The sequence below is a fragment of the Bufo gargarizans genome, chromosome 6, assembly GCF_014858855.1.
Source record: "Bufo gargarizans isolate SCDJY-AF-19 chromosome 6, ASM1485885v1, whole genome shotgun sequence".
Taxonomy (NCBI): domain Eukaryota; kingdom Metazoa; phylum Chordata; class Amphibia; order Anura; family Bufonidae; genus Bufo; species Bufo gargarizans.
The window spans coordinates 352,767,371-352,794,631 of record NC_058085.1 but is presented as its reverse complement, the minus strand read 5'-3'; the positions used below and the strand labels follow the sequence as shown (position 1 = coordinate 352,794,631).

At 41.9% G+C, this 27,261-nt stretch overlaps 1 protein-coding gene across 1 annotated transcript in view; it reads right to left on the bottom strand.

Moving 5' to 3' along the window:
• LOC122942213 (alpha-2-macroglobulin-like protein 1) overlaps positions 1-27,261 on the bottom strand; it is a 132,790-nt gene that overhangs the window by 83,339 nt on the left and 22,190 nt on the right. The window contains 7 exon segments of the mRNA XM_044299713.1: positions 5,006-5,151; positions 8,524-8,596; positions 10,090-10,308; positions 16,825-16,986; positions 18,720-18,826; positions 21,350-21,464; positions 21,893-22,028. Coding sequence (XP_044155648.1) covers positions 5,006-5,151; positions 8,524-8,596; positions 10,090-10,308; positions 16,825-16,986; positions 18,720-18,826; positions 21,350-21,464; positions 21,893-22,028 — 958 coding nt within the window.

The window sequence follows — 27,261 nt, the reverse complement described above, 5'->3', positions numbered from 1 at the left end:
ACTTCTTGTTTTCTGTTACACCATCCGTGACATTATAAACCGCCAAAACCGTCTCAAGCATGGATCTGGTTTCACTTTTGACTGAACAAATGCAGGGTCTTTCATTGGAGGTAGCAGATCTCCGTAAAAGTGTATCTCAGTTTCAGGTGACCGGTTCAGCTTGCGTTCATGGAGTTTGTTCTGAGCCTAAGATCTCGCTCCCGGATATGTTCTCCGGGGGTAGTGAGAATTTTGTTCGTTTTAAAGAGGCTTGCAAACTCCATTTTCGCCTACTTCCCCATTCCTCTGGTGATGAGTCTTGGGCCTTTTCGCTGCTGGTGGGGGCATGGCCCCTCCGTTCAGTGGATGAATTTTTTTAGCCCTGGGTCAGATATATGATGATCCGTATCGTATTGTTCTGGCTGAGTCTAGACTACGTCTTTTATGCCAGGGTAAACAGTCCGCAGAGATATACTGTTTAGAATTTCGGAGATGGGCAGCTGATACTGGTTGGAATGATGCTGCACTCCGAAGTCAATTTTGCCATGGTCTTTCAGAGGGATTGAAAGATGCATTTGCCTTTCATGAGAGACCTACCTCCTTGGACTCTGCCATGTCTCGGGCAGTTCGTATTGACAGGCGTCTTAGAGAGAGGAGAGATCACTCCTTCCTGTCATACTCAGTCCAAGGACAGTGCGGCGGTCTCATTCAGTGCGCAGGGGTCTCAGTCTCTCTCAATCCCCTCTGAGAAGGAGCCCATGCAGCTGGGTTTGCTTGCCTCTGACAATAGAAGATTCAGCTCTCAGAGGAGGGTTTGTTTCTGTTGTGGAGGTATAAATAATTTGGCAAATGTTTGTCCCTCTAGGAGATTCAGACAGGTTTTTGAGAGTAATAAAAGAAACAAAAAGAAAAAAATCCTCTAAAAACGTTCCATCTGTTACTATTGGCAAGGTTGATGTGGAAATTGAAGGTTTTCCGTTTGCTTGTAGTTCCCGTTTTGTCTTACCTGCCAGGGCGGCGCTAGAGAGCAAGAACATTTTTTGTGAGATTTTTGTAGATAGTGGAGCAGCTGTCAATCTCATTGATAATCAATTTGCTGTAACACATGGTTTCCAGGTAGGCACTTTGGGAAAGGATATACCTGTTTTTGCTATTAATTCCGCTCCACTTTCTCAGAAATCGTTAAAGGGCATAGTTCACAAGATCCATTTGATTGTGAGTGATACTCATGCTGAGGATGTGTCATGTTTCGTCCTAAGCGGGTTGCCTACTCCTCTACTGTTGGGGTTACCCTGGCTCACTAAACATAACCCCACCATTGATTGGCAAGCGAAGCAAATAAATGGTTGGAGTGACTTTTGCAGAGAGAATTGCCTCACGACACCTGTTTCAGAGGTTTCTACTAAGACTGTACCATCTTTTCTCTCTGAATTTTCGGATGTGTTTTCTGAGAGTGGTGTTCAGGAGTTGCCCCCTCACAGGTAGTACGATTGCCCTATTAATCTCATCCCAGGCGTCAAGCTGCCTAAATCTCATTTATACAATCTCTCCCAACCTGAAGGGGTCGCTATGCATGCTTATATCTCTGAGAGCCTGAGAAAGAGACACATACGACCCTCGAAGTCACCTGTTGCTGATGGTTCTTTAAGACCATGTCTGGATTTCAGGGAGCTGAACAGTATCACAATTCGTGACCCTTATCCGCTTCCTCTGATCCCGGACCTGTTTAACCAGATTGTTGGGGCTAAAGTTTTTTCCAAGTTGGATCTAAGAGGGGCATACAACCTGGTCAGGGTCAGAGAAGGAGACGAATGGAAGACGGCCTTCAATACCCCTAAGGGCCATTTTGAGAATTTGGTTATGCCTTTTGGTTTGATGAATGCTCCAGCCGTCTTTCAGCATTTTGTGAACAGCATTTTTTATCATTTAATGGGGAAAATTGTACTAGTGTATCTAGATGACATTTTTATTTTTTCTCCTGATTTCAAAACTCATAAGGACCACCTACGTCAGGTCTTGCTCATCCTGCGGGAGAATAAATTGTATGCTAAACTGGAAAAATGTGTGTTTGCGGTTCCAGAAATTCAATTTCTGGGGTTTCTTCTCTCCGCTTCTGGTTTTCGCATGGACCCCGAGAAGGTCCGCGCTGTGCTTGAGTGGCAGCTTCCTGAGAATAAGAAGGCGCTGATGCGTTTTTGGGGTTTTGCCAATTATTACAGGAAGTTTATTTTGAATTATTCCTCTGTTGTTAAACCACTCACTGATATGACTAGAAAGGGGGTAGATTTTTCCTCCTGGTTCGTAGAGGCGCGTAAGGCCTTTTCTAGTATCAAGGAGAGTTTTGCTTCCGCTCCCATCTTGGTACAACCTGATATCTCTCTGCCCTTCATAGTTGAGGTGGACTCTTCTGAGGTGGGTGTGGGTGCGGTCTTGTCTCAGGGTCCCTCTCCTGCCAAATGGCGATCTTGTGCCTTTTTTCTCGAAGAAACTCTCCTCCGCAGAGAGAAATTACGATGTGGGAGACAGGCAGTTGTTAACCATCAAGTTAGCTTTTGAGGAATGGTGCCATTGGCTATAGGGAGCCAGACACCCTATTACCGTGTTTACCGACCATAAGAATCTGGCCTACTTGGAGTCAGCCAAGCCTCTGATCCCGAGACAGGCCAGATGGTCTTTGTTCTTTTCAAGGTTTAATTTTGTTGTCACGTTCCGCCATGGGGTTAAGAATGTGAAGGCGGATGCCCTGTCACGTTGTTTTCCGGGAGGTGGGAATTTTGAAGACCCGGGTCCCATTTTGGCTGAAGGTGTGGTGGTCTCTGCTCTTTATCCTGAATTGGAGGCAGAGGTTCAGGCAGCCCAGGCAGAGGCTCCTGATCTTTGTCCTCCTGGGAGGTTGTTTGTGCCTCTCGCTTTAAGACACAAGGTTTTTAAGGAGCACCACGATACTGTCCTTGCTGGGCACCCGGGGGGTAGAGCCACAGTGGATCTCATCGCTCAGAGATTCTGGTGGCCGGCGCTTCGTAAGTCGGTTGAGGGTTTTGTCGCAGCCTGCGAGACCTGCGCTTGTGCCAAAGTCCCTCATTCACGGCCATCAGGTTCTCTTCTTCCGCTACCCATTCCTTCCCATCCTTGGACACATCTGTCCATGGACTTCATTACGGATCTGCCTCGTTCCTCAGGGAAGACTGTGATTCTGGTGGTGGTGGACCGTTTTAGCAAAATGGCGCATTTCATTTCTTTTCCTGGGTTGCCCAATGCTAAGACGCTGGCGCAGGCATTTATTGATCACATTGTCAAATTGCATGGTATTCCTTCAGACATAATCTCTGATAGGGGCACGCAGTTTGTTTCCAGATTCTGGAAGGCTTTCTGCTCTCGCTTGGGGGTTCGGTTGTCATTCTCTTCTGCTTTCCACCCGCAGTCGAATGGCCAGACAGAGCGCGTCAATCAGAATCTGGAGACATATCTGCGCTGTTTTGTGGCAGAGAATCAGGAGGATTGGTGTTCTTTTTTGTCCCTTGCTGAGTTTGCTTTAAATAACCGTCGTCAGGAGTCCTCTGATAAGTCACCATTTTTTGGTGCATATGAGTTTCATCCGCAGTTTGGGACATTTTCTGGAGAGGGGTCTTCTGGTTTACCTGATGAGGAGAGATTCTCCTCGTCTTTGTCATCTATATGGCAAAAGATTCAGGATAATCTAAAGAGCATGAGTGAGAGATATAAGCGTGTGGAGGATAAGAGACGTGTGCCTGGTCTGGACCTGAATGTTGGTGATCTGGTGTGGTTATCTACTAAGAATATCAAATTGAAGGTTCCCTCCTGGAAGTTGGGTCCTAAGTTTATTGGGCCTTACAAAATCTTGTCCGTCATCAATCCTATTGCCTACCGTCTTGATCTTCCTCAGACTTGGAAGATCCATAATGTTTTTCATAAGTCCCTATTAAAACCTTATGTCCAACCCATTGTACCCTCCTCTTTGCCTCCTCCTCTGATTGTGGTTGATGGTAATCTTGAATTTCAGGTCTCTAGGATTGTGGATTCTCATGTTGTCCGCGGTTCTCTCCAGTACCTCGTTCATTGGGAGGGTTATGGTCCTGAGGAGAGGATGTGGGTCCCAGTGACAGACATTAAGGCCATTCGTCTCATCAGGGCTTTCCATAGGTCCCATCCTGAGTAGGTGGGCTCTGAGTGTCCGGAGTCCACTCGTAGAAGGAGGGGTACAGTCACCGCCAGACATCTGAGAAGCTCTGACAGACGTTCTTCAGAACCTCCTGATTGAGGTTCTTTTGTTTTGTCATCTCATTTCCCTCTCTCAGCTCTCATCTAGTTGCACTGATTGCACCCCTTTAAATCCCCTCCCATACTGCATCACTTTGTGGTTTATACAACTTCCTGGAGTGTGTACATGCTGGATGCTACAACTGATGCTTCTACAGATAAGTCTGATCATTTATTTGTGTTTTCCTGTTTGCTTGATCCTAGGTGACCCTGACTCCCTCCGTATTAAGTGTAGGGAGCCGGTGGTCGTGTCCCCTCACTATTATAGGGTGCTCAGGTGTCATACAGTCGAGGCACGAGGGCATGCAATTTTCTATCATAGAGATCTTTGCATGGGCTGAGAAGACAGGGAGAGTTTCAGGGCTTAAATAGGGGTCACCCTTTTGTTCCTTAGTTTCGGATCAAGCCAGTTGGATCCTTATTTGTAACTTCTTGTTTTCTGTTACACCATCCGTGACACATGCAGAAACCTGACAGTGTGGTTGTATCCTTTAACTTTAAGAGATGATCATGTAGTGGAGGACCCAATTTATAATGAGCCTCAGCATAATTTTTTTGCAGAGAGAACACCACTTTATGCATTGTGTCTGGTATTGCAGCTTAGCGCCAGTCGTTTAAATAAGGGTTGAGCTGCCAGACCAGAAACAACCTATGGACAACTGCCCCCCCCCCCCATTGCTGTGCCCCTGCTTGCATATTAGAAATAATACTAGTAATAATAATATCTATAGTCAGCTAGTGGTCTCACCTTATTCTTCAGGCATAGGGGCGTGTTAAACTGTTTCGTATATGTTGGAATATCCCCATTTTTCAATATTGTATAAACAACGAAAATGAAGTCAGGATAAAACTCAGGACCTAATGTGATCATCTGATTAAAACTGCCATGAAGAACTGGAGATAAAAAAATTATAAAACAATATTTACTGATTTATCTGGATAGCACCAACCTATTTCACACTCTCGCCATTGCGGGTTACAATCTAAATTCTCTCTCTTACCATAGGAAACAAATTAAAAGGGTTTTCCAATACATTTTCAATGATAATCTATCTTCTCGATAGGCCATAAGTATCTGATCGGTGGTGGTCCAACGCCTGGGACCCCCATTGATCAGCTGTGGACTTCTCTCTGCTTAGTGTAAGCCATGTGACATCACGTTCCTCTGTCACATGGCCTAGGCACAGCTCAGCTCCATTGAAGTTAATGGGGCTGAGCTGTTATAACAAGCACAGCCGCTATACAATGTACTGCGAGCACCGGTACCTTTTCAAACAGCTGGATAGTTCAGTAGTAAAATCTTGGAAAACTCTTTTAAAATCTCAATATAACTTTGGAGCGTCAAGTAGAAATGAGCAAATCGAAGTTGACAAAGTGGAATTTAATCCGAATTTTAGGAAAAATTTGATTTACAACAAGGTCGAATTTCCTTACGCTTCGTGGTAAAGAATCACATGTTTTCCTAAAATGGCTGCTGCACATGTTAGGACATGGAGCAAAGAACTCTTGGAATGATGGATCACCCACAATGCCATGCATGCAGCCAATCAGCAGCCAGCCAGCCCTGTAATGTCACAGCCCTATAAATAGCCTCAGCCATCTTGGATTCTGCCATTTTTCAGTGTCCTTAATGCAGGGAGAGACGTCAGCAGGCGCTAGGGACAGTGGTAGAAAAGACTTATTCAAGGTTTAGGGAAAGGATAGGGAGGAATTATCCACACTATAAAAGGAGAACAGGGTGCAATTGGAGTGATTCTATTACACCTTGCTGCAGTAATTGGGGATCCAAATTGGTGTTATACTGCTGCTTTTATGTTGTTTGCACTATATGATGGCTCAGCAATTGCAGCTAACCTTGCTTGTTATTGAGGTGCAAGTGTTGTGTGATACAGCCATTTACAGGGTGTATTAATAGGAAATACGTACGTCTTATTAGCCGTTCTGCAGTGATTTTACATTTTTTTATACGTTTAATTGGTTTGTATTAATAGAAAAAAAAATACGTCTTGCTGTTCTGCGGTGAAGTTACATTGCTATACAGACATTTAGGGGGTGTATTAATAGGAAGTATATGTACATCCTATTAGCCGTTCTGCAGTGATTTTACATTGTTTTAAAATTTTTAGGCGGGTGTGTTAATAGGAAAAAAAAATAAGAAAAAGATATGTCTTATTTGCCGTTCAGCGGTGAAGTTACATTGTACTACAGCCATTTATAGGGTGTATTAATAGGAATTATTTGTATGTCTTATAAGCCATTCTGTGGTGAATTTTGATTGTTATATTTTTTTGGGGGGGTTTATTAATAGGAAACAAAATACGCGTTAATTGCTGTCCTGCGGTTTAGATACATTGCACTACAGCCATTTACAGGGTGTATTCTCTCACCCGTTCTGCGGTGAATTTTGATTGTTATACTTTTATTTGGGGGTTTATTAATAGGAAAAAGAATATGTCTTAATTGCCATTCTGCAGTGAAGTTACATTGTACTACAGACATTTACGGATTGTATTAATAGGAAATATATGTACGTCCTATTAGCCATTCTGCGTTAAATTGTGATGGCCATTTTTTTGTGTATTAATAGGAAAAAATATATCTTAATATGTCTTAATTGTCATTCTGCGGTGAATTTACATTGTACTACAGCCTTTTTTGGGGTGTATTATTTTAATTTTAATTAAATTATTTTATTATACAGTATGTCATGCAGACAAGTGACAGGCCTTTCAAAGGGAACGGGCAGTGGCCAAAATGTTTCTGTCGCAGGTAGAAGTAGCAGCAGAAGAAGGGTCGGTGGCAGCAGGAATCGTAGCAAGAGTCCTGAGCTCCCAGTGTCATCTAGCGGTCATGTCTTGACCAGCAACCCAGCTGTGCTTGAATAGTTGACTTGGTCTTCGTCGCAAGTGACATCAGACAACCCCAGCCAAGAGTCGGTGGGTTCCTCTGACTCGACGCTTAGTTGGCATGGCCTGGGAGCAGACCCTGTGCCCCCAACTGTCCTCAACCTGCCTCTGTCATTTTCTGTTCCCTCAGCGTGAGAAGTATTATATGCCGTTGGCATGGCTCCCACCTCACCACTCTGGTCTCCTCATGCTGATGCCAGCTCACCACTATGTCACTGGGCCACTCTGTGGTCTCCTCATGCTGCTGCCACCTCACCACTCTGTGGTCTCCTCATGCTGCTGCCACCTCACCCCTATGTCACTGGCCACTCTGTGGTCTCCTCATGCTGCTGCCACCTCACCACTTTGTGGTCTCCTGATGCTGCTGCCACCTCCCGACTCTGTCATTGGGCCACTCTGTGGTGTCCTCATGCTGCTGCCACCTGAGTGCATCTTTAAAGCAGAGAAAATATAAAGGACAGATACATTGTCTCCTCATTTTAGTATTCACTCCTGGTTTTGGCTTCCAAAACGGCACCAGGAAACCTGAATGTGCAGCCCTATCCTTAACACCTCTCCATAAACTGTTAGAAGGGTTGTCTCACTTCAGCAAGTGGCATTTATCATGTAGACAAAGTTAATACAAGGTGCTTACTAATATATTCTGATTGTCCATATTGCCTTCTTTGCTGGCTTGATTGATTTCTCTATAGCATTATACTTGGCTCATATTCAGGAATTATGACACCTGCTGCAGCACAGATACAAGGTGGTCAGGACTGGAACTGCTGCCCATGTGTGCAATCCCATCCACTGGAGAAGTCAATGCTTTCTCCTATAGTGTGAAAGTGTGACCACCACTGCTGGATTGTAGGGAAGCGAGCAGTGTATAATGTGATGGAAACATTTATCAAGCCAGCAAAGGAGGCAATGGACGATCACAATATATCATTTAGTCTCTTGTATTATCTTTATCTAGCTGATAAATGTGAAGTGAGATTCAGATAACCCCTTTAAGAGTCATTGCTACAATGGTGATCAGATCCCATTTAGCAGAGTTCCACTTCAAAAAAGGGTTTTATATGTATTTCCTATATGTATGCTGCTAAAAGGTCAAACATGATAATTCAGATAATTTCTGTAAACCTAACTTGCAAAAGTTTGCTATCTTTTTCTGCTATTTAAGCCAAAATCTAGGCACACACATTAGTGAATGTGAGCAAATGAATATTCTATATAGACGCTATACATCTTAATCACTAGGATGCAGCGCCATCTGGTGATCATCTGTGTTACTCTTGGTAACAAGTAGGTTTGATAACCCCATTCTGTTTAATTAAGTAAAACACAATCCATTCAGAATGGGAGGTAGGGTACTCACCAGAGCCCAGGTACTCTTCTGTAATATCCAAATCATATACGCCATTTAATAAAATGACGCCTCTAGACACGTACTGTGGAAGCACAGATAAAAGAAAATCAATCTTACTGCATTTAGGGTGAAGCACTGGACAGAAAAGGATCAAGGAAGTAACTGTGTAGTGGTACTTAGTTTTTCTCCTTAATTTTACTTTTCATACTAGAGGATTGCCACTCTCTGTTCACGCTGTGACCACTTACTGCAATGGTCATGTGTTGTACTTATGGTTTTATGATATGGATGACAATGATAGTTTCTTCTCCCATTTAAGTGAATGGATAAAAAGCCATAATTACCCTGTAGATATGTTCAGGTAAACATTAAAGATTAACCCATGTTGATTAACAGGGGTGATGGGAGTTGGACCCCCCCCCCCCACCAACCTAAGATGACCTATCCCGAGGACAGGTCATCAATATCATGAAACCAGACAACCCACTTCTAGATCCAATGATAATGTAAAATTCCTGGGCACTACTACCCATGGGCCATCTGTAACACTGAGGTCTCCTTATTAGGCAGGTGGGCCTTTGGGCTGACTCAAGTACTTATTTTTCTAGAGTGTAACTGAACACAAGTCATCACCTCTCCATCAAATGCTATGGACATCTTTGAGGGCATTTTTTAAATTAATATTATTATTGCATTTTTCTCATTTTGGGCTAAAGATCGCTGTTTTTCATTTGGTCTTTATGAAAAGTTTTTAAAAGCTTTTCCTATACAGCATTCACTTTCTATGCATTTGCAGACCAGCAGGCTCTCTACCTCACAGTGTATCCCGCCAGAGCCCTGCTCTGATGCCTGGAAGTATAAGCCTTATCTCTGAACTTCTGGCAGCTCATAATCACTCATAACTTGATTCTTACCAGTTTGATAAGGACTGAGCAATAACCAGCATATATGAGCAGTTCAGAGATAAGGGCTACACATCCAGATGTCAGAGAAGTTCTCTGAGAGGATTCAGTATAGCAGAAAGTCAGCTAGTCTACAAATGTACTTAAAGTGAAAGCTATATAAGAAATGAAAAATTGTTATGATTAGTTTTAATAAAGATTAATTGGTCTTTTTTTTTTATATTTTCAGCAGTTTTTGTCTTCCAGGGACAAATCTAGTTTCAAAGCATCTTGTTTTTAGTCTTACATTGAGTCCCGTTGTGTTGCTGTTCTTATGGCTGGATGTATAACCTTTATCTCTGTATAACCTTTATCTCTGACGGCTCATAAACACTCATTATACTTAAAATTTGTATCGAACTGATATGAATATAGCTTCAGTGAGAGTTTATGAGCTGCCAGGACTTCAGAAAAAGGGCTATATATAGTTTGCAGAACAACGTGAAGGCTGAAATTTAGTCCTGTAGGGAAAAAAATTGTGAAAATTTCTAATAAGAAAAATAATTATAATTTTTAGGCCAAAATGCGTAAAATGGAATAATAAAAGATGATCCCAAAGGTCTATCCTTTAAGGTTTTGGAGCAGGGTGAATTCACTGTTCTATGTTTTGCAGTGTTGACCCCTAAATACTCACAAGGTAGAAGAAATGGAGTTGGCTATCTGCAGGATCCAGCTCTGATGTGTTGATAAAGTACTCCACAGTCAGATAGTCATAAGAGTCACAAGACAAGTCAGTGGTCTTAGCTTCTACCTTCAGGTAACTGTTGCTTTCAGAGTAGAGAGGATGCAGCCAAACAAAAGCATGAGTAATTATGGAAATATTTTCTTCGTTATCTTCTAGTGACAAAGTTCCCTGGACAGGGGAGAAGGGAGTTTGCAATGATTTTATTAGTTATTAAGAACTTTGATAGAAAAAGTATTTATCTGTCAATACACAAAAGGAGAGAACGGACATGGACCAAGGCGATAGACTGGTTACTGTAGGGGAAAATATGATACTGAGATGATTGGAGATGGACTGCTACAGATGTAGCAGGGGTAACGCACTAAATTTTAACTCAAATTTCTTAACTCATCCCTTTATCTTGAAACAAAAACCGTTGAAAAGCAATTGCTTAACGCATTTAGTTGCATTTATTTTAAATAACATGTCTCATAAAGCATTTGTGTTAACCCTGCTATATCCGTACAAAAATGGAGCATCAGATTCTTTATAAAAAAAAGGCCACATAAAAATGTAAGAGCCATAGAAAAGTGTTGTTTCAGATAAGCATGTAGATAATCATTATTTTCCCATGTATGAGAACAGATAGACATTGCCTATATTTTATATTTCAATATTTTATGTATATGAATTTACTGCTGTGCAATTTTGATGCAGGCTTCTCTCTGGTTACCGATTTTTGCAAATGTGATGGGTGGATTAGACTACTGCTGCAGTGGATTATATAGGTTATTACAAGGGTGGGACATCTGGAAAGAGTGGTACAAAGCATAGGTTACTACAACAGTGAGGGTATAAGGACTTACCACTGTCCCTTCTACAGTTCTCTTCAGCCCCCTGTATTTGATAACTTTGTGAAAAGACCTTACCCCTCGTGACTTCCAGGGGTGTGCGCCGCAACCTCCGGGCTTTGAGCCTCAGTGGAAGCGCACTACCAGGGCACGGGTAAGATAAAATTACACGAATCGCTGACTCACGGACACCGCGCGTGCGCCGTCAGGGGTAAGGAGATCTGACGGTCTTTTCTCCTTACCCTCAACACTGCGCACTCGCGGATTGTGAAATCTCCTTTTGCTCCCAGCAATCCTGAGGGTGGGGGGTGGATGCAGCATATTGGGGGGCATAACCCTAACCCTCGTGAGGGTAAGGAGATTTCACAATCCGCGCGTGCGCAGTCTGAGGGTAAGGAGAAAAGACTGTCAGATCTCCTTACCCCTGACGGCACAGGCGCGGTGTCCGTGAGTCAGCGCTCCATGTAATTTTATCTTACCCGTGCTGTGGTAGTGCGCTTGCGCTGAGGCACACACACCCCGAAGTCACGAGGGGTAAGGTCTTTTCACGAAGTAAGGATTTTTGTTAGAACACCGGCTGCTGCCTTTTGCTCTCTCCCAGGATTCTTAACCCCTTCAGCTGCACAGACTCAGGGCTAAAGTGTTTACTGTGTAGCTGTAGGCAGTGAGGAGACAAATGCTGGGCACAGACCTGAAAGAGAAGTTCTGCAAAGCATTGCAGGTAGGGGGAAGATCCTGTGTGTATTAGCAGTGTCATTGTACAGCTAGGACTTGTAGTCCTACACATACAACATGCTGCTGAGTCTCCCAACAGGCAGACAGGTCACTCAGGGCAGCTCTTGTATTCACTCCCTTAGCAGTGTCATTGTACAGCTAGGACTTGTAGTCCTACACATACAACATGCTGCTGAGTCTCCCAACAGGCAGACAGGTCACTCAGGGCAGCTCTTGTATTCACTCCCTTAGCAGTGTCATTGTACAGCTAGGACTTGTAGTCCTACACATACAACATGCTGCTGAGTCTCCCAACAGGCAGACAGGTCACTCAGGGCAGCTCTTGTATTCACTCCCTTAGCAGTGTCATTATACAGCTGGAACTTGTAGTTCTACACATACAACATGCTGCTGAGTCTCCCAGCAGGCAGACATGTCACCCAGGGAAGCTCTTGTATTCACTGCCTTAGCAGTGTCATTATACAGCTGGAACTTGTAGTTCTACACATGCAACATGCTGCTGAGTCTCCCAGCAGGCAGACAGGTCACTCAGGGCAGCACTTGTATTCACTCCCTTAGCAGTGTCATTATACAGCTGGAACTTGTAGTTCTACACATACAACATGCTGCTGAGTCTCCCAGCAGGCAGACCTGTCACTCAGGGCAGCACTTGTATTCACTCCCTTAGCAGTGTCATTATACAGCTGGGACTTGTAGTCCTACACATACAACATGCTGCAGAGTCTCCCAGCAGGCAGACATGTCACTCAGGGCAGCTCTTGTATTCACTCCCTTAGCAGTGTCATTATACAGCTGGGACTTGTAGTCCTACACATACAACATGCTGCAGAGTCTCCCAGCAGGCAGACATGTCACTCAGGGCAGCTCTTGTATTCACTCCCTTAGCAGTGTCATTATACAGCTGGGACTTGTAGTTCTACACATACAACATGCTGCTGAGTCTCCCAGCAGGCAGACATGTCACTCAGGGCAGCTCTTGTATTCACTCCCTTAGCAGTGTCATTATACAGCTGGGACTTGTAGTTCTACACATACAACATGCTGCTGAGTCTCCCAGCAGGCAGACATGTCACTCAGGGCAGCTCTTGTATTCACTCCCTTAGCAGTGTCATTATACAGCTGGGACTTGTAGTTCTACACATACAACATGCTGCTGAGTCTCCCAGCAGGCAGACATGTCACTCAGGGCAGCTCTTGTATTCACTCCCTTAGCAGAGCAGGGGGAGGGGCAGAGATTGTTTTTATTGCAAGTAAACAAAGGGCCAGAAAAGAACCAGGGAAATGAGGAAATAGATTTTTTTTTGCCTAAAACTTGCTTAGCTTAGCTATATATATCTGACCATCAGACTTACAGTGCTATATCTTTTTTTCCATAACTCGGACAACCCCTTTAAGCCTATAACATAAGTTACAGTATATCACAGTAGGGTGGCTCACCTGTATACTGTATGGAATAGGTGCACTGATCTCAGTGACTCAACCTATCACTACGTAAATTTTTTATGAAAAAGGGAAGAGATCGGCACTCCACTATTTGAATCACTCTGAGAGACAATTTATTCATAAGCTGGGTACATATTAACACATACTGGTAAAAATATATATAAACTTAAAACGTGCTTAAAAACTAAAAGCTAAAAATAGGCACTAAATCCGCAAGAGTCGTAATAAGACGGACACAATTATTAATCAGCAAATTAAAACAGATTCCAAAATATCCCTGCAGTTCATTCAGTATTCAGGAAATATCTTGCATGATGGTAGTTCATATCTTAGGTATCTCTCAATTTATACGGTCATCAGCGGTATCTCCCACATCAAGGTATTGCCACAGCTTTATGTTGACAGGTATCACCTGTTGTATTCTTTTTATGCTGCTTAATGTCTGGTTATTGTGCACACAAATGTTGTCTTTTTGTTTTTATTTTAACGCTGGGTAGACAATAATGCGTCCTTCTATTAAATAGGAGTTAGTTGTACATTAGTTATATCCACTGAGAATATAGGGTTCCCTTATCACGTATTGTGGATTATTCCCATGTATACTCACATATAGAATTCAAATATGTGTCCATTCAAAGGTTAATGGTTACTATCCCACTTCAATAATCTGTTCAAAGATTAAAATAGGTATATTGTTTGCTTCCCTACAGTATGTGCACGAGTTCATTTACATAGTTACATAGTTAATACGGTCGAAAAAAGACAAACGTCCATCAAGTTCAACCAAGGGATAGGAGGGGACGCAAATCCCAGAAGAATTTGATGTCCTTACTCACAGTTCTGTTGTTCAGGGATCGAGGTCTAGTGCCTGCCATGGCGTCCCACATGGTCTTTGGGCACTGCGATCTTACCTCCGAGTCTCCCCACCTGTATGTGATAGACTCTGCTTGTGTTTTTAAAAGAGGCACCTTGTGTGTTTAAGAGAAGCACAGTCAGCGTGCCGCGGGGTATGTGGAAGCCAGAAGTCCGTCTTTCAGCTTCAAATCAGGACAGTCTTGGAGCGCTCCATATGTTGATAGATTTGATTATGGATAGAGATCCATCTTCTGACGTCCATATATAGGGAACAATAAAATGCCAGACGCGTTTCGGAACATTTGCACTGTTCATTCCTCAGTGGTCAAGCCCCTATGTCTTCCATGGCAGCTTTAAATACGATATGGATTCATGGGATATTGGGATTGTAGTAAAACTTGGAATGGAACCCATTCTGGTGTTCACTGTAGGCAAAGGTGTTTTATCCAAAAGTCCAGTATATCGTTCTTCTTATATATATATATATATTGCAATATTAGAGTGGTAACCCTATTTTTCTCCTTATAAGCAGGGGCGTAGCTAAAGGAGAAGCTGGGGAAGCAGCTGCTTTGGGGTCCTGACCCAGAAGGGGCCCATCCAGGAGGAGGACGACTAAAAGATTTTGTCAGGGCCCCCTCAACAGTATTACACAATGAAATGATATACAGTGACAGTATAGACAGTGTAGGAAACAAATGGAACAGCTGCCGGGCCTGGTCCGAGAGAGCGATCTTTACTAGCCACAGGAATGGGGGCGGCATGAAAATTTGCTGTGGGGCCCAGTCATTTCTAGCTACACCACTGCTTAAAAGCATATATTCTGGTACAAGGGTGCAAAAAAGGTGTGTGTGAGATATCACCTTAATGTTTCTTTGTATCCGCATATATATGACTAGCAATAAAAACATAATCCACAATACGTGATAAGGGATCCTATATTCTCAGTGGATATAACTAATGTACAACTAACTCCTATTTAATAGAAGGAATCATTGTCTACCCAGCATTAAAATAAAAACAAAAAAACAACATTTGTGTGCACAATAACGGGACATTAAGCAGCATAAAAAGAATACAACAGGTGATACCTGTCAACATAAAGCTGTGGCAATACCTTGATGTGGGAGATACCGCTGATGACCATATAAATTGAGAGATACCTAAGATATGAACTACCATCATGCAAGATATTTCCTGACTATTGAATGAACTGCAGGGATATTTTGGGATCTGTTTTAATTTACTGATTAATAATTGTGTCCCTCTTATTGCGACTCTTGCGGATTTAGTGGCTATTTTTAGCTTTTAGTTTTTAAGCATGTTTTTAGTTTATATAGATTTTTTACCAGTATGTGTTAATATGTATGCAGCTTATGAATAAATTGTCTCTCAGAGTGATTCCAATAGTGGAGTGTCGATCTATAACATAAGTTACTGATTTAATAAAGAGAGCTTTGGATACTGAAAGCAGTGGAAATCCACCCTATCCTCAGTGGGCAATGGCTTTCCAAATGTGGGGGCTAACATAGGCATTACTTTTGAAATTTGTGCGACTATTAGCAGCTGTAGGCGGGCAAAGTTTCAGTTACTAACTGGAAGCCCAACCCCTTGAATACCGGAGTTTTTTTTTTTCGTTTTTGCGTTTTCATTTTTCTTCCCTATAGTCTTTGAGTTATAACTTTTTTTTTTTTTTCCGTTCACTTATCCATAGGAGGGCTTTTGAGGGACAAGTTGTACTTTCTAATGCCACCATTTAATATGGCATACAGTGGAATTGGGAAAAAACACATTATGGGGGTCATTTATTAAGACAGGCATTTTAATAACCCCTATATCTGGTGGTGGATCCGCCGAAGTTATGAAGAGGCGCCGGCCTTCAGCGCCAGTTTAAATGTAAGCCAGCTTCCTTGCTGTCTTACATTCAGACTATTTTCTACGCCTAAAACTGGCATAGAAAATGATGAATCCGATGGGCCTGCTAGCCCCGCCCCTTCCAAGCACAAGCCATGCCCCTTTTTTTAGACCTGGCGTGAGCGAGGAAAAGTTGCAGATTGCCGCGCAATATAGAGGTGTATTTCAGGATAATAAATGACCCCCTATATCTTCAACACAAAACAAAGATATACAGAGGAACATGAAAACCAACGGACAGTCCCGGCAAATTCAGGATAGTTGGCAGCTATGGGAAGGGCAGCGCCGTAGCATTGTGTGCTGTGCGTATCTGTCTGTGCAGCCTTTGTAAAGAATAAAAAATAGAATATGCTATTCTTGTCCTTTTTGTGGACAAGGGTATGACATTTCTACAGAAAGAAAGTGGCGGGATGCACACAACCAGCATCCACAGTATTCAGGCAGCTAAAATACACATTTGTGTGCATGAGGCTAAATGGGTAAAGATCTATCACGTACGCTTCTGATAGGGAGAGGGGACACTGCATATTCTTCTTAATTTGTGACAGGTACTTTTTACTCTTAGCTGTCACAGAGCTACAGCTTGTTCCATGACAAAGGCAGACTTCCTAGCTCCCGAGGAGGTACATATTATATAGGCAGGCCATATGGCTGCTCCCAGGCACTTTCAGTGCATGAGTCCAGTCCAGTATAATGAGTAGAGATAACCTCTGCAGGAATAACCTACGGGTCCTAAAATACTGTATAGCAAACCAGGGTTTTGGAAGTCAACCCATGACCCATATAGAAAGGAATGGTGTCCTGCACAAAAAGAACGTTCTGTCAGCTTATACCGTAGCACGCCAAGAAGATAACGCAATTCATTAAGTTTCTGTATGGAGTTGTGTACATAGTGCATAGGAAGACTTACTCGCACGGACACCATGTCATCCCACGTTGAGGTGTCCACAGGGAAAACTGCAATTCCATCTTCATTTGTAACCGATGTCATGTTCAAATCTTCCTCTTCAAACCCCAATACCAAGTAGACCGTTTCATTCACCTTGGGCTGCTGTTTTTCTAAGACTTTCAGCTGTAGAAGAACAAACACATATTCTACTAATAGTTTCTTCATCTTCCAAATTAGAATTTTTTTGGATGGCTTGCCTTAAAGGGGTTTTCTGTGAATGTTGACTATTTAGTTATGCTCCGTAGCATGTATGACCTAATGAAAAAGTCATTCTGCCACTCCGGTCCTGCCCGCTGGTTCCCGTTTATCCATCTTATGCTCCCTGGATCGTTCCTTATACAAGACATACCTAAATAGTTAATATTCCCCTAAAAGCCCATTTTAGAGGCTTAATTTTATTGTTAGCAATTTACCAGACAGTAAAGGAATGAAACACCCCATTAACCCATTTCACTGTCACTTCCAGTTGTTGGAGGAAACATCCATGTATATTATGTATATCTGCTATCTCTGACAACAGAGTGAACTGTGCGGCTACTAAATCAGTACCTCGCGTCCCTTTATGTCCCTTGCCATGAACTAATCTGTAAGATTAAAGGGAACCTGTCACCAGGATTTTGTATATAGAGCTGAGGACATGGATTGCTAGATGGCCGCTAGCACATCCGCAATATCCAGTCCCCATAGCTCTGTGTGCTTTTATTGTGTAAAAAAACGATTTGATACATATGCAAATTAACCCGAGATGAGTCCTGTCCCTGACTAATCTCAGGTACAGGACTCATCTCAGGTTAATTTGCATATGTATCAAATAGTTTTTTTTTACACAATAAAAGCACACAGCGCTATGGGGACTGGGTATTGCGGATGTGCTAGCGGCCATCTAGCAAGCCATGTCCTCAGCTCTGAACCCAAAATCCCGGTGACAGGTTCCCTTTTATACATGAGGTGCAGAGTCAGACCTGTTGCTGAATAGCCACTAAAAATCAAGCATTTAATCCCTATATCACAAGACATTTTATAACGACAGTATCTCCTTCACTGCCCTAGACCACTAGGGATTTTACAGTCATCTTCTTCACTGCCCTAGACCACTAGGGATGTTACAGTTGTCTCCTTCACTGGCCTAGACCCCGAGGGATTTTACAGTCGTCTCCTTCACTGTCCTAGACTATTAGGGATTGAATCATTAACTATTTCACTGCCCTAGACCACTTTATGATTGGAGTATGAACTCATTTGCCTTTCTAGACCTCAAGGAATCGAATCTTAACATGAAACCCCTCCACTACCCTAAACAATTAAGTATTTAACTATGAACCCCTTTATTACCCTAGAAAAAAATCGTAGATGCCTCCATTAACTATTTACTATTAAATCTAAATTAAATGAATCCTGGTGTTATTTTAAAAGTTTTCAGGTATTTGCAGTTACATATTCAGCCTTTGAAGTAAGAAGGCTGAATTACTGTTCAGTTCTGTATGGAGCTATAATAGAACATGTATAAAAAAATTCATGAAACTTGTACTGTATGTCTATGATTTCATACAATCTCATACAGATCTTTTTGTTAGGTGCAAATCTGACATGAAAAAATGGTGGCGTGATTGATTGGAAGCCTTAATGTATGGAGTTTTCTCTCTTAAAGGCCATGCTCCTAGCAGAGAATAGTGCTGTATGTATATATGGTACCCAACAAGCTATTGCATGGCAGCACAGACTCCGTGTCTTGTGCATGATGCCTAATAGCGCATCACAATTTTGTATAGACAACTTTACTTTGTTTTTTGTCCAGGGCCATCTATAAAAAACAAACCAAAAACAATAAACAGTGTCGCCTATACTTATCTCATCACCTTGGCAGTGAATGGAATTCCTTTTTGGTAGAACTGAGGAATATCCTCAAACTTCATTTGTAGATTTGCTGCAATTAAGGCAAAACCTTCTGTTTTTTCAGTGTGGCCTGTGAATGGACATGTAGAGCAAATTAGGATTATTAAAATGAGATTTTGAGCAGGGCATCATGTAATTCATAATCGACTTATAGTACTTGCACTTTCATTGCACCCCAATGATGAAATTGACAGCGATACATTGTAATAATCATTTACAGAACCAATATGAGCAGTGTGAGTGTTTTTTCTTTCTTTAATTTTTATTTTTTAAGTAAAGATTCAGAAGCTGGATGAATAATGGTATGATAAATAAGGCACATGTTTATCAGAGGTGTCATCGCCTAACCTACAGAGATTGGGTAACTAAAAAAAGCAAGGGTGCAGATACATTGAAGCGTCCACAGTGGATATTCTACAGTAGATCTGGTCAAAATCTGACATCAAACACCCTTCCTGCTGGACTCATTTATGTGCCGGCATTGTTTTTGGAATTGCTGTGGGTCTTGCAATGCAATTTTTATCTTCATACAACCTTGCATTCCAACTCTGTGCTCCAACAAACCAGCAGTAAAATGCATTGGGAGGACTCCTCCTCTATGAGTCTTCTCCCTTATGTGCGTGAGCCTGGGAGTCCTCTCAGTGCATTTTAATGTTGTTTTGTCAGAGCACAGAGTCAGAATGCAAGTGAGTATGAAGATAAAAATGACATAAACAAACTCGGCGTCACTTACACTGTACACCTCTTACTCTAGCTTGGAGGATGTTTTGGAGCTGACAGATTCATTTCAAGGGGTTGGTTGCAAGTTGCTTTATATTTGGTTTAGTGCTGTGTGATGTTACCTCTGTGTTTTAAAAAATAAAAATAAATTCAAGATAAGGTAAATTATGATGAGCTTAGTACAACCATGCTTGCAAATATTAGTAATGAGAATTTCCTGCATATTAAATATGTCTGTGAAGGTTCTCATTTATCCAGGTCATGGTATATCTGTAAAGAATAAATCAAGGCAACTGGACGTACTGTAGATTTCTTGAAAACGTTTCACTCGTTCTTCCAACGAGCTTTCTCAATTCTGAGTGACTGTACAAGAATTCTTTGGGAATGAATATGTAACTGAATCAACATCTGGTAATTATACCCAGCATGGCGTCAGAGGTCATTATACCCAGCATGGGGTCAGAGGTGTTGATTCCATTATCCTAATTGGAGTCAGTAGGTGATAATGACCTCCCAGAACAGGTGTCAAGACAGCATTGTATGTGGCAGACAATAGATGTCTAACCCCCCCTGCCTCTATTCAAGCTTGGCTTCTCCATTTTTATGTAGATGGCCTCATTCACACCTCGTTTGTACCTTGTTTTGTGTAAGGGGGTACAAACGAGATGTGAAGGAGGTTATCTACGTAAAAATAGAGAAGCCAAGCTTGAATAGAAGGGGGGGGGGGGTAGACATCTATTGTCTGCCACATACAATGCTTTCTTGACACCATTTTCTGGGAGGTCATCATCACCTACTGACTCCAATTAGGATAATGGAATCAACATCTTTGACCCCATGCTGGTTATAATGACCTCTGACCCCATGCTGGGTATAATTACCAGATGTGGATTCAGTTACATATTTATTCCCAGAATTTTTGTACAATCACTCAGAATTGAGAAAGCTCGTTGGAAGAACGAGTGAAATGTTTTCAAGAAATCTACAGTACGTCCAGTTGCCTTGATTTATTCCGTACAGATATGCATATTAAATATTTATACTGCAATTCAGTCATTTTCTTCTAATATTTCTTAGCATCAATATGTGTCTTGTTTCTTCTCTGAATTTTCTGCAGCTTTATTTACACTATAGCCTAGGACTGAGTCAACAGAGTCATCTCATTAACATTAGAAGGCAGAGGATTTAATGGCAGATCACAACTCTATAGTATTACTGGAGTCCATAAGGCAGGATAGCAACCCAAAACACATAGAGAAGGCTCTTATTTCAGCATTCTCTGTTCTTTAGGGATAGTTTGCCTCTGCCTGGAGACAGTAATAGTCGACAGAAATTTCCTTCAACAATAAAAGAACACAAACTATAGAAACACATTAAAAAAAATACAAAAAATCTAATTAATTCTACCTCTGTGCTGCTTTAAAGGGGATTTTTGAGATAACTGTCACTGAACTAACACTCCAAATGCCTGTACAAATTGCAGCAGTGATGTGTCGGTATACGGCACGTGACTGCTGCAGCCAATTGATGTCCTCAGTGGTCTAACTCAGTGATTGGCTGCCTTGGCCAAGAGATGTGTATCTTCATGTCTCTGTGAATGTCACTGCATTTTTCTTCACGCAAACCTGTATCTGACTGTAAGACAACTATCAGGAGCAAGACTGATTTTTTTTTTTCAGTCCCTGTATCTAAAATTTGACATAATTTTTCTTTTTTTGTATAAAGACCACCTGAAAGAATAATGTTTAGCCCCAAATGAGTAATATAAATATAATCATAAAAACAAAATTGCCCTGAAGGTGTTCATTGCCTGAAGTTGGTGTTCGCCATGATATTTCAAAGACAGCAATTGCTTATACACAGCACAACTCACCTGAAACGTCATCTGTCAGTGAAATCATGACATGTAAAACCTCATGTGGACTTAGTTTTGAGATATTCAAAGAAGTAAGGTCAATCTCCCTTGATAAACACCCTTTGGCATCCGTCTGGCAAGGAAACAAACAAATATTAAGAAAAGGGTATACAAAGGCACAGGCCAAAATGGAGGGGTAATAGTCCTTTTTAACAGAGGGAGTAACAAGTTAAAATTGAGATTTGTTTCGAGATGAATATGGGATGCTCAAATACTAGAGTTGACTTTGTTGGAATCTTAATGTCTGATATTTTGATAGTTGGGGATAGATGAGAGGGCCCATTCACTTGTACTCACATTACTGTTCTAACTCCCATAGATGTCAAAAGAGAGAATAGAACACTTGCTTAGCCTACTTTTTCTATCTTCTCTGAGGATGGTCTTCAGCCTGTGGTGGTCTACAAAACTTGGGGAGGGGTCAGAGTGTTGAATGCATAATACAAGTATTAAAATGTTTGTCTGCCAGTGGGGTTAGATTTTATTTATTTTATTCCAACTTACATGCACTCCCATTATCTGTTGGCAATCGTTCACATCTTTAATGTCTTTGTCACGGAGATTCATATATAATGCTTCTATGCCTCTTTTACAGACAATGACTGAAATAGAACCTGAAACTGGCTTCCCATACGAATAACTGAAATACAGAGGATAACATGAAGAATATTAAGTATGTCGTTGGCTCATCTGTGATGTACCATAATGTGAAAGGAGTCGAGTGCCCTAGTTGAACTCAACAGTCCATAACTCTTATAATGCAAAAATGGCAATAAAACGGTCTCATCAGACTTCTTTAGGCTACAATCACAAGACCGCAGTGTTTTGCGGATCTGCAAAACAGAGATACCAGTCCATATGCATTCTGCAATTTGCGAACCGCATATGGCCGCCGCTACCATAGAAAATGCCTATTCTTGTCCACAATTGCGGAAAAGAATAGGACATGCTCTATCCTTTTTACGGGGCTGCGGAACAGAACTACGAATGCGGACAACACACTTTGTGCTGTCTACATCTTTTGCGCTCCCAGTGAAATGAATTGCAGAACGGATGCGGACTTGTTTATACGGTCGTGTGAATGTAGCCTTATGCTGTAAATTATGAGTTATTGATTGCCTCTCATAAATTACTATAACACGCAGATCAAAAACACAAATAAATATAAAATGTATAAATAAAAAAATACATAAATCTACATAATGCACATGATGGTTACATACAGTACAAATCTAATATATAAAGCTGAGTGTATGTGTGTATGTTTGTCCGCTAAAAGAATCTGCACCGTCGGATTTACAATCACGAAAATTGGCACACAGGTACATCAGGTGTCCGGGAGGGTTGTACGCCAGGTCTCAGCTCTCTAGCACGTATTGTTCCTGAGATATTCCCCAAAAATGCAAATATGGCACATCATATGACCTATATTAGTCAATAGAAGCCTGCAGGTCTTTCTCTTCCCCAGAGGTGCATTAGTACCTTTTACACCTCTTCACCATATCTTATGGCTAATATGATGTCATCCTATGTATTCATTCCCAGCTCCTGTATAATGTGCATGTTCTTTTCCATGCAGCAATTTATATGTAATGTGCCTGGTTCACCAGCAGATGGCAGCAACAATGTTAGAGCTATAGGGACCGAGGATGGAACCTTCTTTTCATTCTCTTCCTTCCTTCTGGGGAGGAGTTTAGTTAGTGTAAGAGTCAGTCTAGCTTACCCCTTCTAGGGGAGAGGTCATGTCTAGCTTCCCCTCTGCTGGGGGAATGCTGTGTTCCAGCCAGCAGAGCACCTTCAGCTTTGCTGGACACAGAGGCCAAAGCCTGAAGCCTAAGAAGCCAGTAGGAAAAAGCTCCCTGGATAAAAAAGCTAGAGACAGACCAGATGACAAAGTTAAGTTGCAGCATACAGCAAAGGAAAAGTTCCTATTTAATCCTGACAGCACAGCAGAGCCGGAGAGTAACTGATGTAGCAAAGCCGAGTGATTATGCCTGCCAGAATTTATGCCAAAGCATGCTGGTGACCAAGATAAAATTGGAAGATTGTTGCCTGATGAAAGTTTATTCAAGTAAAGCTGTTATCAAGTTCATCACAAGGTCTGGACTTAATTTATTTCTTCATCCCACTAACCAACTAACTACCCCTTTTTATGCAGCGGATGGACATGCTTGGACTTACCTGATATCCATGTAGGAGCACTGTGACAAGTCCTACACCACTAAGGGACATTAGGCCCCCCTACACCACTCTGGCTTTCCTACCCTGGATACCATCCACCATCATTAAAAAGGGGCCCTTCGCCCCCGTTGCTTCAATGCAACTAGCATCACAACAAAAACTTTCACTTTAAAGGACACATACACATACACATGGTCACAGCCAATAAAAGCTTGCAGGTCCTTAGTCTCCACATACACAGAGTTTTACACCAGGTTTCCATAACAACCCAGCCATTTTTCTTCACTGCTACAGGTCAGCTTTAAAGGGGCAGGGGGCTGAGGATGACACTGTTAAGGGAGTGGAGTGCTGTGGAGGTCACAGTTCAGGGGGCAGGTAGGGTGGCCAGTCAAAAGATGGACTTAAAAACTCCCGCACCCAGGTCCCTCTAAGCCACGCCCCCGATCCAACAGTGCTGCTGTCTGAGAGTGATCTGCTCAAAAGGACATCCCTGCGAGATACGGAGTCTGAAAGCTGGACTGTCCGGCCTAAAACGGAACCTCTGGCTACCCTAGGGGCAGGCTGCTGTCATGGTCACAGTTAAGGGGACGGTCCGCTATGGAGGTCAGTGTTAAGGGGCAGATTGCTGTAGAGGCCACTGTTAAGGGAGCGGGTTGTTGTGGATATCACTGTTAAAGAGATGGGGTACTGTGGAGGTCACTAATAAAGGGGTGGCCACTGTGGAGAAAACTGTTAAGGGGGCGGGATGCTGTGGAGGTCACTGTTAAAGGGCAGGGAACGGTGGAGGTCACAGTTAAGGGGACGGTCCTCTAAGGAGATGAGTGTTAAGGGGCGGGGTGCTGTAGAAGTCTCTGTTAAGGGGGTGGGGTGTTGTGGAAGTCACATTTTAAGGGAACGGAGCTCTGTGGAGGTCACTGGTAAAGGGGCAGGTTATTGTGGAAATCAATTTTAACGGGACAGGGTACTGTGGAGTTCACTAATAAAGGGGCGGCCGCTGTGGAGGTCACTGTTAAAGGGGAGGGCGCTGTGGATGTTACTGTTAAGGGGGCAGTCCGCTGTGGAGGTCACTGGTAACAGAGGAGGGGACTGTGGAGGCCACTATTAAAGCAGCGGGGTACTGTGAGGTCACTGTTAACGCAGTGGGGTACTTTGAGGTCACTGTTAAGGGAGCGGGGTATTGTGGCAGTCACTGTTAAGGGGCAGTTGCTGTGGAGGTCTCTGTTAAGAGGGCCGGGAATGGTGGAAGTCAGTTAAGGGGACTGTATCCTATGGTCAGTGTTAAGGGGAGGGTGCTGTAGAGCTCACTGTAAAAGGGTCGGGCCCCTGTGGAGGTCACTGTCAAGGGTGTGGGGTGCTGTGGAACTCTCTATTAAAGGGGCAGGCTGCTTTAAAAGTCAAAGTTAAGGGGGTGGGCTGCTGTGGAGGTCCCATTTTAAGGAGACGGGGCACTGAGGGGGGTCAGTGTTAAGGGGTGGGGGGCTGTGAAGGTCACTGTCAAGGAAGTGGGGTGCTGTAGATGTCACTGTTGTAGTGGATACTATCGATATATCTTTTAACGACACACACAAACATTAAATGAAATATATTAAATATACCCGAGCGAAGTCCTTCAGCTAGTAGTCTCATAAATACAATGTGCATGCATTCATCAATTATTGAGATATTGTTTGGATTTTTTATGCAACCATAAGACATAGCTAGATATCTATTTGTATGCTTTTTTTTATTATTCAACCTTTCAATCCATTTGTAATTTTATCTTAAAGGGGGTTTGTCACTTCAGCAAATAGCATTTATTATGTAGAGAAATTTAATACAAGGCACTTACTAATGTATTGTTATTCTCCATATTGCATCCTTTGCTGGCTGTATTAATTTTCCATCACATTATACACTGCTCATTTCCATGGTTATGACTAGAGATGAGCAAACTTCTGCTTATGAAATTCTTTTGCAAATACATTCACTAGTAAAAGCAGAATTGTGTTATGGATTTCGTTACCATTGACCATAACGCAATTCTATGATGGAATGCATAACGGAATGCCTTTAGAGGTATTCCGTTATTCATTCCATCAAAATAGAAGTCTATGGGCTGCATAACGGATCTGTCCCTTTTCCGTTATGCAGGGGAGTCTATCAGCGGTGGCCATGCTTGCATACTGTAAAAAAAGCAGTAGCCTATGTGAGCTGGTCCTGGTCACCAGAAAAAACTGCATTTTTTTCCTATAGTATGCAAGTACGACCACCACTGATGGATTACAGGGTGGTCGTAACCATGGAAATGAGCAGTGTATAATTTGATGGAAAAACTGATCCAGCCAGCAAAGCAGACAATATGGACAATCACAATATATTAGTAAGTGCCTTGTATTAACTTCCTTTAACTAATAAATTCCACTTGTTGAGGTTACAAAACCCCTTTCATTTTTCTCATATGGGCATCTGCATATCTTGGTGTCAGTAAGATTTTTTTTCCCATAAACAATTCATAGTTTTATTGTCTTTTTAATGTGAAGAGCATATTACATATTAGTGTCCTCTACAGGTTCCTCTGCAACAATTCCTTAAGAAAAGCAATATTAAAAAAAATTATAAAAAAAGTAATAGTTCCTTATGTGAACTACAAAAAAGTGTAAAAAAAAAAATAAAGTTTAAAAAAAATATATAAAAATTCTAATCACTCCCTTTTGCCCGAAATAAAAATAAAAATACATAAACAATTTAAAAAAGTACAAAAAATGCCCATACTATTAAAATATAAAAATATTTATCCTTTACGACAAACAGTGAAATGGAAAAAAATAAAAAATTTACCGGTTTTTAGTCGCTTCACCTCCCACAAAAAAATTTAATAAAAATTGATGAAAAAGTTATAAACACCAGAAAGTACAGATCATCCCACCAAAAATGAATCCTCACAGAAATCCGTACAAAAATAAATAAAAAAGATAGTTTTCCCCCCCAAAGTTTTAAAAACAAAAACAGAATTTAAACACAAGAAAAACTATACCTATGTTGCATCATTGTAATTGTACTGACCCAAGGAATGAAAGTAACAGGTCAGTTTTACCGCATAGCAAACGATGTGGAAAAAAACCCATAAAACTATGTTAGAACATTATTTAGCGATAATCTGCTGATATAAAGTGCTGCCAATTACCTGATGAATGAGCGAAATGCTCATTCATCGGGTAGTAGGATCATTGGTTCAGACACCTCATCATAGTTTGCCGGCAGCAGATTGTACTTTCTAAACCCACTCTGCTGCCGGCAAAAAATGATTCTGTATGGGGAGGAAAGATGGCTTTAGAGATCATCCCTCCCCATACTGTAGCAGTCTCCTCCACTGACTGTAGCAGTCTCCTCCACTGACAGGCAAGCAATTGACAGTAAGGAAAGCCTTCTTCCTGACATTCATCTTCTCTATTGAGGGGCCTTATGACAACTGCTTATTACCATGCAGAATCTCCACTTGGTTTTCAGATTACCGCACCCATATTTATATCGTGTTTGAGATAGCCCTCTGTCCTGGATGAGCAAAACCTGGCATCATAATAGGGGCCCCCTCTCTTCTATGTAGACCAACTTTTGGAGCTATAATTCAGATATAAGTAATAACAAAGAGAAGAAATCCAGTGGCATTATCCGATAAAGGCTTGTCTTTCATTCATTCCATCACATACAGCGCA